This window comes from Nothoprocta perdicaria, unplaced genomic scaffold, assembly GCF_003342845.1.
Source record: "Nothoprocta perdicaria isolate Ctin4 unplaced genomic scaffold, notPer1 scaffold_54, whole genome shotgun sequence".
NCBI classification, from domain to species: Eukaryota; Metazoa; Chordata; class Aves; order Tinamiformes; family Tinamidae; genus Nothoprocta; species Nothoprocta perdicaria.
Window position 1 is genome coordinate 3,591,248 of NW_020455799.1, and position 17,512 is coordinate 3,608,759.

The following is a 17,512-nucleotide window of genomic DNA, read 5'->3' on the forward strand; positions in this document are numbered from 1 at the left end:
AATATTAAGAACTGCTGTTGAGCTGTATTGGGGTGGCTTCTTTGCATTTGTAACCGAGGGGTACAGCTTCACGGTGGTGAGCAGATACTGTGGAAGCACTGCAGCTTGCTAGAATGGGTCAGAGATGCACACAGTAGCAGGGCTGGCAGCATCTAGTCGCGTTGCAAAGCTCAAGGTGGGTAGGAACCCATGTGTCAACCCTTGCTTTTTTGGAGATCCTCTCGTTAATGCTCCTGACCAAGACTTTCAGTGCAAGATTCCCGGTTTTCCTCCCCACACTCATGCGGCTGCCTCGTGGCAGCAGCTCTCAGCAGCCTTTGGCAAGGGGCTCCCCGCGCTCCTGCTGCCCTCCGATGCAGGAAGAAGCATCAGTGAGGCTCCACCTCGATGCCCCCGGTCCCTGTGCTGAACAGGCAGGTGAGCAGTGAGCGTCTGCCCCGTCCTTTCACGCCAGCCCTGGTTTTCATCAGCCGCCAGTGTGTTTCTTTCTGAGCTATTAGCTGCGCTCTGGAGGAGCCCTGTCCCAGGACCCGACACCTCCTGCGTGTTCCTACCAACAGGTGGCTGTTTTTAATAGCCAGCCCTTGAAACGCTGTAAGCCCTTGCTGGGCATGCTGTGGACATGTGCTGTTACTATACCGGCGCCGATGCAGCGTGACCTCGGAGAGGAGGCAACTGCAGTTCCCACAGGACAGAAATAAAACTGGCGAGGCGGCCCGCGGGTGCCAGCTGGCCGCGCGCCGCCTCCCGGGCCCGCTGCCCGCCCTCGTCCTCCCTCGGGATCGTTCTCTCCGCTGCGCTTGGAAACTTCATAGCAAATTATTCTCATCTGCTTTGACTTTTTTTCCCCACCTTCTGGACTTCTGTTTTTTTTAATGCCTTTGAAAATCCAGGTGCGGTGCATGGAGTAAATCCCCCTTCTGCTGCCTTGAGGGTAGTGGCCAAAGGGCTCTGCGTGGCTGATGTTCTCAGTGACCAACAGGCAGCCACCCAGAGCCCTTTCAAAGGCCTCCCCGTACATGTACTTAAAGTGCAACTTAGAAAGTTAGAGTTGCATTTTCCTCTTTTACTTGAAGGAAATGGGGAGGAGTACCTGACATATGGGCCAACATGACATGTGAATATACCCGTACGGCGAGTGAAGTTGCTCTGTTGTGTGCTGCAACAGCAAAGCTCAACAGAAACAGCTGTGAAACCAAAATGCTGCCTTGGCTGAAGAGTCTTTCTGTGCTGTTTGATAAAATCTGAATTTAATATCAAGCTGCCTAATTTTATCACTTTTAAGCTATATTTGTACCTAGTGATATAAAGTAATGTAAAAATGAAAGAGTTATCAAATCAGTAGCATGTACTTTCTAGGTTAACATCACTTTTCCTTTGTCCCTAGAGAGCAAATCCAAAGGCCTGCAGTGGGTGATAGACACAACCATTGCGTATCCCAAAGGTGAACCTATAGACATTCAAACCTGGATCCTTGGCTACCGACAACCAACAGTTACACACGTACATTACAGGTAGGAATATGCCTTTTATTCTTATATCAAACTAAGGAGTCAAGTCAAAAATGTGTTCAGAATTATTCAAAGCATGTTTTAAGCTATAGGAAATGGGGAGCAATGCTTTTACTTGGTGTCTTACGTAGCCAGGCAAGTTGTTATTTAAATACGACTTTCTTTTGGGAAGTTCACTGGCAGTTTTATATCTTAGCACATTTACAATTTCACCTGATATCCCGTGGCTAACTCTAAACATGGGGATTATTTGATGATTAGGTCATCTTTTTGGATTTTGTTAATGGTGCTAAATGCTGTGAAAGGGTACCTATATAAGTGAAATTTCTGTGTTTAGTATTAAACTGTAAGTATATTCCACTAAAAGAAAGCTTTCTGTGTTTTTTTCTCCTACATAAATACTACTGCAGAAAGAAGCAGGTGGCTTAGAGTAGTTACTTCAGTGGCTGCAGAGGGAAGTTGCTGTTCATAGTCCCATCATTTAGGCATTTAATGCAGCATCGGTGCTCCCCCTCTTGTAGTTCATTCACAGTATAAATAACTCTGTGTTGTTGCTGGTTTTTGTTCTTGTCCGTGGTGATTCTGGTCTGCATAAACCTTATTCTGCACCATAGTTTTATGCATGTTCTAATAGCTGACTGATGTCTTCGCAAAAATTGACAAGTACATTCTTCCATCACCTCAGGAAAGCAACTTGCAGCTTTTTAAGGCAACATGAGGCTTTTATCCCTGGAATTTGAAGCAGCCTCAACGGAGTAGGACATCTATCAAGGAGTGTGCTACCTTTCCATAACAGAAAGTTTCTTATCTTGCACTTCTTTATAAATACCAGAGTCTTTGAATACCACATATTCCACCTCTCTTATTTCCACTTGATAACTTCAACAGTACAGTTATGTGCTTCAGTAGAAAAAACAAAAACTCGTGTCTGCTGCATTCCAAGAATACCATGAACTCAGAAGTGGAATAGAAGTAATCGATATAAAAATAACATAAATCCGTATTAGGAAGCTGGTAGTTACTAGCATAGGTTTCTGATTTGCAGATCTGCCCCCTAGAAAGAAGGAGACCTTGCTGAAGAGTTTGGATTTAGTTTGCTGCAGACTATAGGAGGCTGAGAGCTCTGCTTATTCCAAAAATGAAGGAGCTGCTGCACTCAGGGGAAAGGTCTCTCTAACCCAAGACCTTCTTGCTCTTCTTGCACACCATTTCCATAAGCACTTGATAGTGACATGTATATCAAAGCAAATATAAGGAAATCAGATTGCTGATGTAATACTTAGTGACATATTTGTCTTACTATGAAAGAGTCTGAGTGCACATCATGAAGCAGCTGGCAACCCAAGCACTAGCTATCCTCCTTGGAAAGAGGGTGGTAGAGCGCAGGTGGTAGAGCGTAGCGTGCCTTGGTGATGAAAGGAAGGTGCTTGTCCCTCAGGGCTCTTTGAATTCACCGTATTACTTTTTAAAATTTGCCCTGCAGTCTAGTTTCAAAAACTTTTTTTTGCTTCTGATCCATTTATAACTTGAACCCTTTGTGAAAGAGGAATAGTTTGGTATCCTGTTACAGACAGCAGCAAGATAATCTCTTGAAAGAGTTAAAAGAGGCCAGATAATAAATTGTTCATAATTTTAACCACAAATTGCATGGGTTTGTCTGAACTAATGTTTTGCTCCTTAGGGAGCCCAGACTTTTTCCAGCCTCCTTTCAGATATCCCTGCATGGCCCCCCTGGATTGTAGTTTATCCGCGAATGACCTTTCCCAGCATCACGACTGCGTCAGTGCTGCGTGATGCACAGTACGCGCTGCTGACTGGAGACTCTTTCCACAGCCATGTTTATATCTGGCCCTGCTTTTTATAGAAATCTGTCTTTTCAAGTTTTTTCAAACATTCTTGCACCCTAATTTACATAAGATGTCATTATATCTATTGTGCTTTATTCAGGTCACCTTAACTCTTCCCTCTCATCTCTGGGATAGCTGCAAGTAGAATGTACTTCGAATTTCGATTAGAAGATATTGTTTTTTCCAAAAATACTTACTTTAAAAAGTTTTTATTAAGGTGAATTAACTTCTTGCTTCTAACTTTGTAGATTTAAAACATGATTTTGAGTACAGATATGAAGATGCTGAAACCTTCCTTGCATTGAACTTGAATGTCAAAATACTTGTAGTACTAAACTTTTGAAAACTATTAGAGATGATGTGAGTGGGTGTTTTTCCAGGAGGGGTTTAAGTCACTGGAGAATATCAGAGGACAAAAGCAGGTCTCTTAATTTGATTTCCAGGCTCTCAGTGGTCATTTAAAAATAGCCTCTGTTTTTTGTGGCTGACCCTGTACAAACTTTAAACTATGCCTCTAAAATGCGGCACTCCGGGCTGCAACATCTGGGTGTTGGATGTTGCATCTGGATGACGGTGTTTTAGTCAGCACTGCTGGACACGGCCTTCATGAACTTGCCCAGTATCTTTCTTAACCTGCTTAAGCTTTTGGCTTCTGTGAAGTTTCAGGACACTTGCCAAGTCTGGTTTTTCTTGTGGGTGGCAGCTGGGAAAACTTCCCATTACTGGTCTTCAGTTTTCCACTTGATCACTGCACTGGAGGCAGCCCATTCCCTGCATCCAGAGGATAACGAGCAAACCTTTGCTCAGTTCCTCTCCTGGTACAACCCACAATTTTTGTAGTCTTCCTCATATTCCACCCTAGCTGTCCCCCGTGTTCAGTGCCTCCTTATGCAGAAGCTTCCCGTCACCACCGGTCAGCTCATGTCTTTGGCTGTGCCCTTTCTCATCCTCATCCTTTATACTAGAAAATTTTCATGTCATTTTCTTACTCTCTTTCAAATTGAGCATGTCTTTTAGCTATGATCTGTAAGGCCTTTTGATGTAGCTGTGATCAGACTGCAGTCTGTTGGACCGCAGACAGTGAATTTCCACCTTCAGTGTTTTTGATAATCAAATCATAGTATATAAAGGCTAGCTGAACACTTAAGTTTATTTTTGGTTATTTTCATGTCACTTTAAAAATATTTGTTTACGTAAAGGATATAAATACATTAATCCATGGCAGCATTAACTGAACTGTATTTGTGTATGAATTTACTTGCACTGCATCATCTTTGTTGTGTATATAGAGATTCCAACAATAGCTGATTGTTTCCTCTCTTGTAGACCCCCTGGCTTTATTCTTTCTGGGGGGAGGTTGTGTGTATGTATGTGTGGTTTTTTATTTGGGTGGTTTCTGTGGGTTTTGCTTCTTTCTTTTTTTTTGGCTGGTTAGATTAGAGCAGCGTGATGTCCGTGATTAGCAAACTCGGGGTTTTATCGGTTTGAAATCCTATACTGATGGCTCAGCAACAGTTGTCACTGCCACTGAGAACTGCTGAGGATGGAGAGTGCACTGGGAAGACTGGGAATGGCAGATAGGGCAGGAGTAACTGTTCTCACTGAGAGAGTTTCCAGGATTTAAGGAGACCTTACAGTTCTGTGTGCCCTACACATGTCCTTATTTCTGCTGTAGAGTGCTGCATTAAACTGAATTATTACCTTTTTTATACTTTTTTTTTTCCTGTGCTACCAGCATGTTAGTTAATGCCTCTTGACCATATTTATTCCAGAGAAGACAGTAATAATACAGCAGCCACTCCAAGGAAGGCAGACGTGAGCTTGCTTGAAGGCCTCAAGTGTCTCCAGGTTCAGGTGCTGGGATTTGCGGAAGCCGAATTCGTTTAGAGCCCTTTGCACCTCGCTGCCATAACGGACCTGAAGGCGACCCGGGAATTCCAGCCCCTTCCTTTGTCCCGACTGCTCAGTCCGGCTTCCTGCCATTCCCGTCCGGCACAACCTGTCTCCTCCTGCCTTCCCCCTTTCACATCCGGCGTTTTCCTTTTCTCGTAGCCCGACCTTTGAACTCAGGATTATTCCTTTTTCCCCCTGCTTAGAGGCCAGCAGAGGGGGTGCTGAGGGGCCAGCTGTATTTTGTCTGGTTTAGCTCCTCTTCCTGGCCGAGGGAAATGGCAGGGGAAGCTCTGTTTAACTCTTTATCCCTTTGGCTGCTGTCCCATTTTGGTGGATGAGTTTGAAGCTTGCTTGTTAAACTCCAAGTTTCTGCAGAAATTATCTGTTTTTCAGAAGCTGAGCACCAGGTCAAGTATCAAAAGAGACTTTTTGCTTAAAAAACAAGCAAAAAAACCCAAAATCTGCCTTTTGAGAAGCCTTTTGGGAAGGTGGCTGTCACCTGTGGTCAGCATGGTGTAGCTTTATGGGTCAGCTTGTATGATGTGTTTTTAATATAAACCCAGCTTCAATAATGTTTCGGAAGAAATAGGCTGAGTGGTTTGATGTTTGGCTAATGGGACAGTGTCCTGGCAGCGCTTCCCACCTCCCACTGTTTACCCTCGTGGATTGGGGTTTTTTTGGATGTTTTTTTCTTTTTACACTGGTCTCTGCTTTAGTTTAACTTGATTTGGCATTTCTCAGTTAGTGTGTTTCCCTAACGCTAAAATTTCCAAATTTGTCAGAATCGGAGTCTCAAATTGAAAAGAAGTGAATGTCAATTTTCCCTGGCAGCTTCCAGTCGCTCCACACTGGGCTGGGATTTTTCATGAGCCCCCTGCCGAGCGATGTCCTTGCACACCTCCGTGCGCCCGCTGTTCCCCGTGTGCCATGGTGGGGCTGATGGGGCAGCTCCCGAGCCGGAGCCAGCCGCGCTCAGCAGGACAGCGCCGAGCGTGAGGAGGAACCTCCTCCCTGTGAGGGTGCCAGAGCCCCGGGACAGGCTGCCCAGGGAGGCTGTGGAGTCTCCTTCTCTGGAGGTCTCCAATCCCGCCTGGATGCCGCCCCGTGCTCTGGGTGTCCCTGCTGGAGCAGGAGGTTGGACTCGATGGTCTCTAGAGGTCCCTTCCAAGCTCAGCCGTTCGGTGCCCGTGCGAGGCCGGCGCTCTGTCACGAGCTCCCGTGTGCCCAGAGCTCTGTCCCTCTCCCCTCGTGCTGCTGCTCCGGGTGCTCCTGTCAGGGCTCTGCGTTTCTCCTGTGCGTGTCTGCCTGCCTATGGATTTAGTAAAAATAAGTAAGGAGCCTTAGCTATGAACAAGATGCAATCCGTTGTGGCTGCTGAATGAGCATGGCAGAAATTTCTGTGAAGGGCATCTGGTTTGGCAATATGGTTTAATGGTTTTCTTGGGTTTTGGGGTTTTTTTGGGGAGAGGCATGTTTTTTGGGGTTTTTTTGGTATGCATTCCTTATTTTCTTCTTTTGAGCAAATAACTGGCCTCTGGTTGTCTTTGAGATCTAGTCAAGTCCTTCATGATACCGAGTTTATTTTAAAAGTACCTGAAACAGCAATAAGGTTATGATTTCGAAAGAGTAGAAAATAATATAGATGCCCTAATTCAGGATTGGACACATGATGAAAGGCAATTAGTACTTAGGAGTGGAATGAGTGATTTTTAATATGGAATTCAAGGTTGTTACTTTAAAAAGGACTTTAAAAGAGATCACATGTTTCTAAAAATACTGTGTTCCTGAAACTGATTTGTGAGCTTTTGAGAAGAGCAAATCCAAAGGAAGAGTTCCTTTTAACATTGAGATAGCTGGAATGTATCATTTAAATTGGTGTGAAACTGAAGATTTTTAGGTAACTGTCCTCATTCACCTCTTCCTGTTCTTTCCCTTTTCTTTCCACGCATGCTTCTGTAGACTTGTTCTCATTGGGTGTTTTTCCATAAAACTCCTTTGGTTCTTTCATTCTTTTGACATGTAAAAATATGACATAGAACCAGATTAGTCATTTGGGGTGGTCTGCAGCCTGCATATAACTACTGGTTCACATAAGTATTGCAGATGTCCTAGTGACAAAATTCCAGCATGAGGCAGGTTTCCATTTTCCTTTCAGTTTTATTCTTCCCTCTGTAATTAGGGGGGGGGAAAAAAAGGCACCTGCAGGGGCTGGGTGCTGTAGCGTCTGTCTGTGAACACGGTGTAGTTCACAGTGTAGAACACAGGCAAGAGCTCTGTTTTTAGGCAGCTGCTGGATGGTTTGGGATGAAGGAGCTATTTCTGAACATTAGGTGTTCTTCAAAACTTAGGACACCTGCCTTTAAGACTTACATTCTCACTGGATTGTATGAGAGCAAATAATTTCTGTGTGAGAAACACAAATGTTCATTTTAAACTGGATTAAAAGTAATCCTCTGGATGTGTCTTTCTTTTCTATTCCAAAGGGATTTTATAGACATTTTATCTCTTAATTTACCCCAATTATTAATGTGAAATTTGGCTAGTAAGGATATAACTCTGTATAATCCAAAAAATGTGGTTAAAATGCTTTTAAATGAACTAGCAGTTGTCATCAATTAAGAATTGATGACAGTCAGCATAGCATTACTGAAACCTGAGTGGTTTTCCAGCCTGCTGGAAGTTTGTCAGAGTGTGTGCAATTGGGATTGGTTCTGAAACTTGGAAGAAGCAGGTTTCCTATCCGGTGGCTCACGCCTGCAGGTAATGCACTGATTCCTGCAAGAAGCTGGATGGACTCGGGCAGCACTTGGATGCGCCTCCCTCCATCAGGCTCCCACAAGCTCACTGCCATCCCCTCTATTTGCTACCCCGTTAAATTGCTGTCTCCCAAATAGTTTCTTGTGGACATTTTGTGCACTCTGCTGATAATGCTTTCAGATTAGTGGGCACATCCTTGGAAAAAAACGCCAAGGCTAACCGGGTTAGCGAGCCCTGGAGCTGTTGGGTGACTGAGCAGTGGAGGTGGAGGTGAAGGGCCCTGCAGCTGGTGATGCAAAGTGTGTGTGAAGCCGGGCAGTGCGAGCCCGGAGCCCCCTCGCTCACTCTTCTCAACGTGAGCCACGTCAGGCTGGCCTAAGCAAGCGTCTGCCTCACAAATACACTGCGAAACACAACGCTCGGCTCTGTGTCCTTTTGTCTTCTAGCAGCGGGTAGGTAGCGGACAGTAAAAATAGCGCCGGGGATCTTGGTTGTGTGTGGGGGCAGAGTTGTGTTTAGTGCTTCACCCTCAAGAGAGATGGGTCCTGTGTTGTGGGCTGAGTGTTTGGCTTGTTTTTGCTTGAGCGTCCCTCGTCCCATTTGGATCTGCCTTACAGCATCTGGTCTCCAAGATAACCTAGTGCTATATTCTCCCTTCCGTTGTCTGCTTAATAGACAAGGCAAGAGTTGGAGCAATGTACTGGACCACGAAGATGGAGGTTGGGGAACAAACACGCGGAAGGAGAACTCAAATGATAATTTGAGTGAATGATTGAATGTCTTATCTGGAATTACAGTTAAAAGATAGGTCCTTAAATGCTGGTGTCTGCAAGACTTGTTGTTGGCTTTACCTCAGCTCAAAGCGGAGGCAGAGGAGGCAGAAGAGGAGCTGTGAAAGGGGTAGATGTGCATGACCTAGCAACAAAACGTGGCGTTTGCCTCAGGTCCCCTCTTTTTTCCTTAGCATCTCATTCCCTAGGCTGCTCAGACACGTGGCTGCACTGTTACCTCAAATGCTTTCCAGTGTAATTAATTAAGCTCCTATTTAAATGGAAATGAAAAATTAACTAATGGATGTAGAGGCATAGCATAGAAGACAGGTTAAACGAGAGCTCAAATGGAAAGAGCAACCTACCGTCTTACGTTTTGGAATATGAATTTTCAAGCTACCTTGATGCACAAATATCTTCTGCACTGGCCTCCCAATAAACCCAATGTGGATGTGTAAATGAAGTTCACTTTTTTTTTTTTTTTTAAATTTACTGCTTTGAGGTGTAAGGAGTGGAGGGGAGAGGATTTCTTCTTTATCTGCATGAATTCTTCCTTGGACATCTGTGGGGTTTTTTTTCCTGTTTGTTTTTTTCCTTGCATTTTTTTATTTGTTTGTTTTAAACAGAGCCATTATTCATTGTAGACGTTCAAAAATGTTGGTAGTTCTTGCCGTAGCTTTTAAAGACATGGCAGTAGTATTTGAGTACCCTTACATATGTTGTCAATTTTCAGTGTGCAGCCTGCCCTAGTCCTTTCCAACAAGGCGATTGCTTTTGCTGAAAAGCATGGAGGGTTTGTTTCCTGGTCTGGGGAAGACCTGTGGGCACTTGGTGGTATTGTTTACCTTCTGCCTGCTGAAGAACTGTTCCCTCAGAATTGAGGATGAGCCTTTGGTCTTCATTTCTTTTGGTTCTGCTTTGTATTTGTAAGGACAGTAATACAGTGTGGTGCTGGTGGGGTTTTAGGAAGGCGGGTGGGAGCCGTCCCCGGCCTCTGTGCAGCCCTGCATTCAGTAGGAGCTGGGAATGCCAACGTCCTCATGCATCTCACTGGTAGCCTGGAGTATTCTGGTTTTGTATGAATTATACTTCTGTGATCGGAGAATGAACCATGCAGTTAATTTTACAGCAGGCTCCTCTGTATTTTTGGGATGAGCTGGGGCAGCATGGTGTGGGCTTTGGGGGTTTTATTTGCTTGTTTTCCTTTTCCTACATGCAGAATGCATTTCCTGGGTTTAACTATGTTTGCTTCTCTGGTAGGGTTTTCCCAATTAAGGATGTACCTGCAGAGCCTGAGGCGCTTGCCCACTGGCTGTATCAGCGCTTCATTGAGAAGGAGGATCTCCTGACACATTTCTATGAGACAGGTAGGATGTTTGCTGGCCAAGGGAATTGTGCTTTGATGATGCCCTTTTCATAAAGGGATATCCAAATGGTTTAAGAATGTATAATTATTCTTCTTACGTGTTGTATGCAGTAGGTGTGATTATTCACAATATAATATATGACAAAAGAACAGCTCATAAGTGATGTAGAGAAGACAGATTACAAGGTCACATTAGAATAGGATGGTGTTTGGAAGTTGGCACATTCAAAACTGAGATAAGGAAAACTTACCTTTAAAGAAGATGATTTTGCTGTGAAACAAGCTGTTACAGGATTTCCTTGGGTAATTTATCAAGATTCAAAACAGCAGTGAACACTTGCATAATAAAAGTATTCAGAGTTGATGCTAATAAATTTGTGGGGATTATAAAACCTTCAACAATTGCAATTGAGCAGGACCTTCGCTAAAAGAGATTAAACAAGACCTAAATGAAGCAGACGAGTGTGTCTGCTGAGTGTTGGTATTTGACATGTACTTCTGGCCCTTGTACTTTTGGAGAAAAAACACCTAAATAGCCTCTATTCCAGTCCAGACTGGTAGAGCTTCCCTCCCACCCCTGCTAAGCTGACCAGGAAGGTGTTATAATTGTAAGAATTATGTAGCATGAAGTCCTTCAAGGCTTGATCTGCAGCCTTGTTCCCTCAGTACTGGCCTCCTTGCTGTGAGATCCTGTGGACCCTTCCTGATAGGAGAGATGCTGCAGACCCTTCATCATCTTAGTGGTTCTTTGCTGGACTCTCTCCAGTAGGTCCATGTCACTCTTGTCCTGAGGAGCCCAGCAGCGAACTCAGTGGTCCAGATGTGGTCTCACCGGTGCTGAGCGGAGGAGGAGGAGGAGGATTGAGCTGCTGCTGGCAACGCTCTTCCTCACGTACCCCAGGATGCTGTTGGCCTTCATGGCCACACAGGCACTTTCCTAGCTTGTGGTCAACTTGTAGCCCCAAGGACCCCCAGGTGCTTCTCTGCACCAAGCATGTCATCCACCAGCCTGGATGCAGGACTCTACACTTCTCTTTACTGAACTTCATGATTAATATGAAATATCCAGATAATACCTTTAAAACTAAGGCTGGAGAGTTCTTTCATGAAGTACACATTTTCTCTCCAGGTGATTTATCACCTGTCTTTTGAGCAGTTGTGTGTGTGTGTTTATGCAGAATACAAAACAGATAAAATCCAGAGAGGTTACGATCTGAGCTTTATTTAGTGGGCATACATGGATATGAATTTATCAAACCTAGGCTGAACAGGAGGATTCCAGATGAAATAATATAGCTTGTGTCTGAAGAAAAATAATCCTTTCCTTTAAACAGCTGTGGCGCTTGCTAATAAACAACATGAATAAACTGAGTTTAGTATTCCAGAATGAATTGTTAAACAAGAATCCTCCTTGTGCTAGGTGATTTATTGCAAATACTGGTTTAATGTAGTTATGAGGGCTTAACTGTCAGCTGTCATGCTTAAAATGATCAGTAGGATTCTTTGGCAACGCAGAGTTGTGCTAGACTTTACAAATGTCATTCAGACGTTACTGGTGACAAAAGGCAGGCCCTGCTGAATAAATCGCCTCTGAATGTGTGTGCTGGAATTTATTAGGCAAAAAAATGACAACATTTTGTAGCTTTAAGCAAAATCACAGTAGGATGCAGGGAGTTCTTGTTAGTGAGGCTGTAGTATTTTACAGATAGCGACAACATAAAATGGTCATGCCCCCAAAAATGTAACCAGACTAGAATTCCAACAAGCATAATGAAGATAATCATACTTATTCCTTGAAATGCACTTCAAAAATAGGATAATTGGTTATAATTTGCTGGCATACTAAGCGTGCATTAATGAGACATGCTAATGTAGCTGCCACGACATAGATTAATTTATGCTTTACCAGGCATAAATTAGCATAATATAGAGCTACTGCAACTTCTGCCAGGAGAAGGTGCTGCTGTTTCCTTTGCTGTCCCGGCTCAGAGCAGCAGTGCCCTTTCCCTTGGCTCAGCAACCCTCTCAGCCTCACCCTGGTGCCCGGGGAATCACTGGGTGATGGGAGCAAAGATGGGTGATAGGAGCAAGGAACTTGCTTGTGCGCAGGGCAGCGGGGAGCGCTCAGCTCATCCCATCTAGGGAAGTGAGGGATCAGCCCCTCTGGAGATGCAGCTTGGCCTGGGAGGCAAGGAAAGGGAAGTTGCTGACCGTACTGAGGAGTATATTTAGTTGTTTAAACCAGAGGCCAGTGTTGGTTTAAAAAAAAAAAAGTGGGGAGGGACATGGCAACAAATGCAAAATAAATAATAAATGAATATGAGAATAAATGCAAAATGCACTTTGTGGTGGGTGAACAGAAGATGAGCCTTTGTCGGGTTAGAACTTGCAGCTGAATAACCATTACTGGTAAATAAACAGGGTGGCAGATCTGCCCATGTGTGAAAATATTGTGCGTCATTGTGCGTCAGGGAGTGGAGGATGGGAAACACTGAGGTGGCTTTTTGTGGTTTGGGGTTTTTTTGTTCTTTTTTAATTAATACGGCAAAAAAAGCTTTGCCTTAACGCTTGACTGCAATTCCTGCAGTGATTGCGAATGTGAGGCAGAGAGATAAGATGCTGATAGGATCTAACTGCAAAAATGGTGTCGTTTCTAAGATGCAGAATTTACATTGCTTTATCTTTACTCTCTCATCTTTTGTTCTTGTATGAGCAACTGTCACTCCATAATATTACAGCAAGTAGATCTATGTATATAGTATTCTCAGGAGTTTTTATATCCGTTGTTCAGGATTCACCAGAAAAAAAGATTCATATCTGCTAGGCTTTGTGCATTTCTAAAGTGTAAGGCGAGTTTTTAATATACTGATGTAAATAAGTGCAAATACTTTGTTATTTTATGATTATAAACCTCTGATATATTTGAGCATATTTAAATACAGTGTGAAGTCAGCAAAAGTCATTTTTAATCACGTCTGCCAAGTCCTGCTCTTTCTGTCATATACAGACAGATATTTCAAAAAAATCTTCCTAGAGATAAAAAAAAGCTTTCTACAGATAGCAAATTATAAAGCTTCCTTAATCTGTGTGTGATTGAGCAGTCAGTGAATGCTCACTCAATATGAAAACTTGTTTTTAAATGTGCATTGCTCCTTTGCAATAGGCAAAACTGATACCAGCCAGCTCTAAAACTTAAATTGGTAACCATTGAATTTGATCTCATGGACATCATTGTAACTTTAAAATTACTGCAGAAAGTTTAGTTGATGATCGGATCTCTGTGCGAAGTTGAACACAGTGAAGTTAGTTTTTAAGAATGCTTGCAAGTTTGTGCTTAGAGTTTAATTCTACACCCAAATAAAATGCAAATTATGCCTAGTCTCTTTTCCTATGTTCTTGAAAAGATCACATTACTGGAGGTTATTTTTAAAATTTACAGCAAAAGACAAGTATCCAGTTTCTTGTTGGTGGTACAGACACTCCAGGTAAAGAATAATACACTAAGCCTATCGTTCCTGCTACGCCAGCACTAAATTTGTTATTTCTTTTCTTTTTTAGGAGCGTTTCCTCCACTGCAGGGCCAAACAAAAGCTGTTTCTCGAGCGATGACCCTCAGTAATTTGTGGCTAGTTGGCATACAATCATTTGCGTTTTTGTCAGGTGGTATGTGGTACTGCATCTTCCAGTATTTTTATCATTGCCTATTTTAAAAGTTGAATGGGACCTGAGGACACAGTGGGAATCCGGGCTCTTGCCGATGAGTATCATGTTGTATGTGCAAATGTGAATATACAAGCGTAAAGGAAAATACTGGATGGACTCGTACCTCTTGTTGGGGGAATTTTAAAAGTGAAGATCAGTAACATAGTGACCTGATGATGTATTATTTTAAGAATTGTCTGTATTTTTAAAAGGTGTATACTCTCACCCACACTTAAGCAAATTCAGCATTTGGACAAAAGGTGCAATCGTACAACCGCCGTAGAAGAATGTCTGCGACCAGAAAACCATCACCACGAGTATTCCTTGGCATTGTAGTTAGAGCTCAGAAAATTCAGCAACGTGTCTCATCAGTAGTCTGTACAACACTTGTGTGGTAGAGGTTCCTCATTTGCACAGACTCGTGCTTTATTGCAGCTCGTTGTGCTGGAGTCACTAAAGATGCTCTGCAGAGCGGCTGGCGGCGACGCTGCTGCTGCTGCTACCTGCTCAGCAGTGGTTGTGTTAGACACCGATCCAAAAACAGGACCCAAATGTGATCCAGTGCCAGGTGGTTTCTGTGGGGAATCAAGCACTGCAGTATCGTTTTGTGATTAAGAGTTATCCACACGTGATGAATCAGCCCATCCTTGCTGTGGTTTTACCATCAGCTGTCTGAATTCTGTGTGCTTAACAGTATCCCGTGTTATGAGGGAACTTGGAGAAATACAAGGTCACTTGATTTGTTTTCCCTTTTTGTGTTTAGATTGCATCTCACTGATCACTATCATTTTGCAAAATGCACTTTTAAAGATGAAAACACAGTGAAGGAAAGATGTACAGCTTAGGATGTAGAGGAGAGCTTTTATCTGTCACAAATCTGAAGCCAGAAGGATTCGAGCTGTTTCTGAAGGTCTGCTGGTGGTGCTGGTGATTTTTAGCCACCTCTCTTTTTTGTATACTGCAGTCGAACCGAGGTGACCTTTGAATGGCTTATGGAGGCCTTTTTCTCCCTTACTAGTTACAGCTGCACTAAATATGCTCGTAAGAGAGTTTGAATAATTCAATGCCAACAAATCTTCATGTTTTGTTTAGGAGAAAAAAAAAGAAAAACTATTTTCTTAATAAAATGGGTACAATTGCTAGCATAAATCTGCAAAAAGTACGGTAAATGCCCTGGATAACTACATGGAGGGCAGTATTAGGTCTGGCACTGTACTGAAATCAAAGTGGAAGAAGGAGTTGAATTTAAAGGCAAACTGGAACAGATGAGGCTTTCAGATGTAACGTATGATGCTTTGGAAAGGATGTCAGTGATGTATATTCTCATTTCTGGCAGGTCTAGCTGGCATCATGCCTCTGTGGTGACACAAAGGTTTGAGAGCTGTTCCTAAAATAAAATTAATCTCTCTAAATACAAGCGGGATGGCCAGAACTCAGCTGTGGCTGCTGCATTTTATATTCTAGTTTTATTGGGAGTAAAGCCAGCCCTCAGTAGTTCTGGCTCTGCCTTGGCCCTATCGATCCTCCTGTGTCTCGTGCTGTATGAATGGCACCGGGTGCTACCCCAACACAAACCCAGCCTCTGCTCCCTGTGGAAGAGCAGGGAGCACAGCAGAATCCGTACAATTCGAAGCAGATTTCCTGGGTTTCATGCAAAAATACCAAGGTAAATGTTCCCCAGCCCCCAGAGCAGCAGTTTTATCGTAGCTTCCTTGTGGGGAGGCCGAGGACGGCGCTCGCCTCCAGGCCCTCGTTTCTGGGAGATGCCGTTTGGAAAGGCCGCCCCTTCCGAGCCAGGCCCAGCGCCCCCGGTGCAAGGCGAAGCCCCTGGGAGAGGAGGTAGGTGCCCAAAAGGGAGGCAGCCCTGGCTGCGTAGCGTGTTGCCTCAGGCTTCTGTTGAATTGCAGCTGAAAGAAGGAATGTATTTAATTTGCCACTTTACGGGGGGATGTTGGGACAGTCAGGACCATTGCCACCCACATGGGTACTTATTCCGACCCACGATCGCACGATATGAGAGGGGAAGTTTATATAAGCAGATTGCACAGGGGGAACTCGCATCAGGAGGTTGTTCTTTATAAACCCAGTAAACTCTGTGTAAGAGCATAGTGTTTTTTTTTTTTTTCTTTTCAAATGCAGTATATATATATATATTTTTTTTCCAGTCGACTGCAGGCATAGCGAGTGTTCACATGCTGCCTAAGGAAGTGTTAGTACTGCGCAATAATGTTTCAAATGATGGTCTGATTTATCCGGTTGCTGTTCCCGTTGAGTTTGTTCCTTCGTTGTTCTTAACTATTGCGAGGCACTGGTTGGCCAGCACTGATGGGGGTTGTGACAGGGAGAGCAACGCGTGTCGGAGCAGCTCTTTCCCGCCCGCGCTGCCTTTGTGGCCCAGCTGTTGTTGATGACGCTGGAATGAAAACTGTTCGGAAATCCAAAGTACCCAGGACAGTACTCCCAGCACGAACGTGGATGCGACCTCTTGAAAGAGAATTGGATTTTTTTTATTATTATTATTTTTTAATTAAGAACCTAAGATGTCCTGCGTATAGGAAATTCTGCACTGCGTACCGTGTTGGTCAAGGCTGGAGCGTAGGAAGCTGGTTGGAAGCCCTGAATTCCCAGGAGCTCCAGCGAGTTGTGCGGTTGGCCGGCGTTACAGCCGTCGTGGGCATTTGGACGGAGCCGTCGGTGCGTTTGCTGTTCTCAACAGCTCAAAATGCATTTGATGGAAAACGATGCTAATGAACCACAGTTGATCACAAAATGGTTGCCTAGTTAATATACCTTTGGAATTAGGAGCAATATAATGGAGGAGTGCATAGAAAGATACAGGATGGGGAAAAAAACAGAGAAATGTTACCTGCGAGCTGTTGCACACACCAGTGAGAAGGTCCGAGTTCGTGTGAAAAAGGCTGGTTCTCTGCCAGGGTTGCACACAACACCCCTAGGTTTGTGTTTGCTTCGTTGTTCGTACGTGAGTCGTTACGGCTGAAACAGTGGAAGTCTCATAGTTTAGCATTGCTGCTCTTTGATTCCCATTTTGTGAGGAATCCTTGCCCATTCACCAAGAACAGTGTTGGTTTCAGTTCCCTCTCTGTGCATGTTCCTTATGGATTCTCTCATTTTATGCATGGTTCTGTTGAGTGTTTCAGCAGTGGTGTGTCTTACAGGAGAGATTTTTTTAAGTCATCAGATTTTGAGAAGCAAGACTTCCGTTTATTTTGTTGAATTAAAAATATAAGGACCGCTGTGGTACTGTTGATTGTACACTTGTTTTGCAAAAATTATAATTGTTTTTCTGCTGTTTGACATTGCCATAAAGTGCTGTTAACCTTTTCACCTGTTTGTAGAAGATAATACCAATACCGATCACTGTGTGTGACAGCATTCAACTGCTCCTCTTTGCCTTGACATAAAATTTTGGGACCAAAGGTACTTAAAAGCGGGATTTCCAGATCATGAGACCGAGGTTCGGTGCATTCTTCAATAGTCGGCTGGAGATTTTGTGCTGGTATGATGCAATCACACAAAATAATTATACATCTGGGGTACTGTATTGTTTGGAAATAATGGAGCCATATGAAATAAAAGGTTATTTTGCAAAATTGCATATTTGATAGTTTTTGCACTTTGTGTTAAAAAGAATAAGAGCAAAATTGA

The 17,512-nt window shown here is 43.6% G+C and overlaps 1 protein-coding gene across 1 annotated transcript in view; it reads left to right on the plus strand.

Annotated features, from left to right (window-relative positions):
• LPGAT1 (lysophosphatidylglycerol acyltransferase 1) overlaps positions 1-17,286 on the plus strand; it is a 51,550-nt gene extending 34,264 nt beyond the window's left edge. The window contains exons 5-7 of the mRNA XM_026048383.1: positions 1,388-1,514; positions 10,039-10,145; positions 13,703-17,286. Coding sequence (XP_025904168.1) covers positions 1,388-1,514; positions 10,039-10,145; positions 13,703-13,854 — 386 coding nt within the window. The 3' untranslated portion in view covers positions 13,855-17,286. The remainder of the gene's footprint in view (positions 1-1,387; positions 1,515-10,038; positions 10,146-13,702) is intronic.
• The last annotated feature ends 226 nt before the right edge of the window (positions 17,287-17,512 follow it).